The sequence below is a fragment of the Camelina sativa genome, chromosome 15 (genome assembly GCF_000633955.1).
Source record: "Camelina sativa cultivar DH55 chromosome 15, Cs, whole genome shotgun sequence".
NCBI classification, from domain to species: Eukaryota; Viridiplantae; Streptophyta; class Magnoliopsida; order Brassicales; family Brassicaceae; genus Camelina; species Camelina sativa.
In genome coordinates, this window is record NC_025699.1 from 23,005,559 (window position 1) to 23,008,076 (window position 2,518).

The 2,518-nt window shown below is 32.0% G+C and overlaps 1 protein-coding gene across 1 annotated transcript; it reads right to left on the bottom strand.

Annotated features, from left to right (window-relative positions):
- Positions 1,193-2,226, bottom strand: LOC104748695 (B3 domain-containing protein At2g33720-like). The gene is made up of 2 exons (XM_010470298.1): positions 2,176-2,226; positions 1,193-1,799 (listed from the first exon to the last, which is right to left on the bottom strand). Exon 2 carries the CDS (start codon positions 1,769-1,771, stop codon positions 1,193-1,195), a length of 579 nt encoding a protein of 192 aa, XP_010468600.1. The 5' UTR covers positions 1,772-1,799; positions 2,176-2,226.

Below are 2,518 nucleotides of genomic sequence, written 5' to 3' on the forward strand. Positions count from 1 at the left end.
TCCTTTTATACACGATTTCAGGGTTTTTCCTAACCCAAAACACAACGTTTAACTTAAACTCGTTCGCAAAAACCAACCTTGCATCGACCGATGCACTATGCATCGATCGATGCACCTCCCAAACCGAGATTCCGGTTCGTGGATGTTACATCCGTTAAGAAAGTTGAGCCCATGTGCCGGGAGTGGACATGGGGCCCACTGAGAGGTGGCGGTCGGGGAATTACAACATGATTTTTTCCTGTGTTTTGTCTTCACTCGCACAGTTCTGACAGTCACTTCTTGGAAGGTCATCCATCCTAAATCTACTCCAGCCTAAACACGCTCCTTTCACTTGACCGAAAAGATAAGTGCACTTTGGTGACATAGGTGGCCAAATCAATTCTTTTAAGCCTCTCCGCATATTCCTTAAACCAGGATGTCACACTTTTTCTAAAATATTTCAATAATATATTAAACAATTATATTTTTCAAAAATATTAAATAATTAAGTGGCTAATCCTAATTGGTTGTTTTAAATCATATGTGGGCAGCCTTAGAAGCTGGTAACTCCTACTTTTTATTTGTGTAGATTATTAATATTATTATTATTATGACTAGGATTCAAACTTCCGTGATATCGCGGAGGAAGTATTTCAAAAAAAGTTATATTAAATTTTAAATTATATTGTTATATATTATAAGATTATTTGAAAATAATAATATAGTTTGAAAATATATGCTAAGAATAAAACTAAAAATTATTTCAAAAAAGGAAAAATAATCAATAGGGTTAAAATTACATAAATATTAAACATATATAATTGCTAGTTAAAAAAACACAGCCGTCAAAATGAAAACTTATACTAAAAAATATTTTGTTAAAAAAACCCAACCTTAAGTTAAAAATTATTAAATGAAAAGTCATAATGAACAGATGCAACTTTGTAAATGTTTTTGTATGTATAATAAGTATAAAATAATTTATGAAAAATTATAGTAAAGAGTAACAAGCATCATAACATTTGTTAACATTTTTATTATTAATTAATACACAAATGTTATGATGAACAGAAGTGATTCTAAGTGAAAATATCAAACAAAAACTTATAATAAATAAATGCAATACATAAAAGGGGTAAATGGTCAAATTATTATTATTTTGAAAACGATAAAAACACCTTTGTCAATAGATTATACATAAAAGGGGTAAATGTCAGATTAACTCTTTTATGGGTGAACGAGAAAGCACACAAAAGTGAAGCTTCGACTCATAAGGATCCCAATATATTCCAACCACATCGCCTATCTTCAAATCTCTTCTCACGACGAATTCCCTACGCCATGCACTGCCAAGAATATAGCTTAGACACTTGGGCCATTTCTTAAGAACCAGCTTGTGCATAGTATCAGTGTCTTCATCATACACGTTGACTGCTAATCCAGGGCCTTCTTCGACTACCCTTTGATCAGATATAGGGAGATATCTCAGAATGTCGCTACGCACGATGCTTCCATTCAGATAAAGATAGTTTAGATAGCCAATACTGCTTTTGGTCAATTCCTTCTTGATGGTCCATGGATCGGTGTAGAGAGTTGTTTTTGTTGAGACATTGTGGTGCACCTCCTCTCTTTGTTCTTGATCCGTCGTAAACCTCAACGACGCCAGGTTTATGTTTTCTTCGGTTTGCTTATTGTCTGACGCATCTTCGGGATCATCATGTGGCTTGTCATACGGAAACAGATCCAGGGTGACCAAAGTCTTATTTGACGCTGAAATAGGAGCCATATCCATATCCAATGATCGCAAAAAACTGAAAAATCTGACCAAAGCATTGGATCAAAACTCATTTTTTTTTCTTTAAAATCACAGTCAATTTAAAAGAAGCCTCTTTCTATAGTTATTTTTTATAAGTTATCTGTCTACTTAAATCATTTGTTACTGGATCTGAAATTTATAATGAAATCTGAGAAGCTTAGTATACATTTCACAGAATTTTCAAACATATGCAAAATATACGAATATTCAAAACGAAATAATTTAAAATTATGTTCAAGATCCCTTCTCAAAAGTGCGAGCTACTTTCAGAATAACCATATATGAAAATTTGTTAATGTATAGAACTCAGAATTCTCAATTTAAAACCAAAAAACCATCGTAAAATTAGTAAATAAATAAAAAATGGATGGGAGGCCGACCTTTACCACGAAGACCCGATATGTTTATAAGGAGGCGGTCATCGATTGTATATGGTAAAAAACATTATGAAGTGTTTTCTTGTGGGAATTCATGTTTATATACACATTGAGCGTTGAACAATAATAAATAAAAAGACATATTGAGTATAGATTTATTACCTAACAATAGCATCCATCAATTATACTTCCTAAGTGATTTTTTTGACTAAAGATTATAATGTAACGGTAATTATGGCAATATAATATAAATTATGTTGACACGTGTAAATTTATAATTACCATATCATGCAGTTTTAAGGCTTTCTATCAACAAGGATTACTTGCTTTTTCCAATTTTTTTTTT

Bases quoted from the DNA above. Each gene is read 5' to 3' on its own strand.
- LOC104748695 (XM_010470298.1), bottom strand. From the start codon at position 1,771: ATGGATATGGCTCCTATTTCAGCGTCAAATAAGACTTTGGTCACCCTG.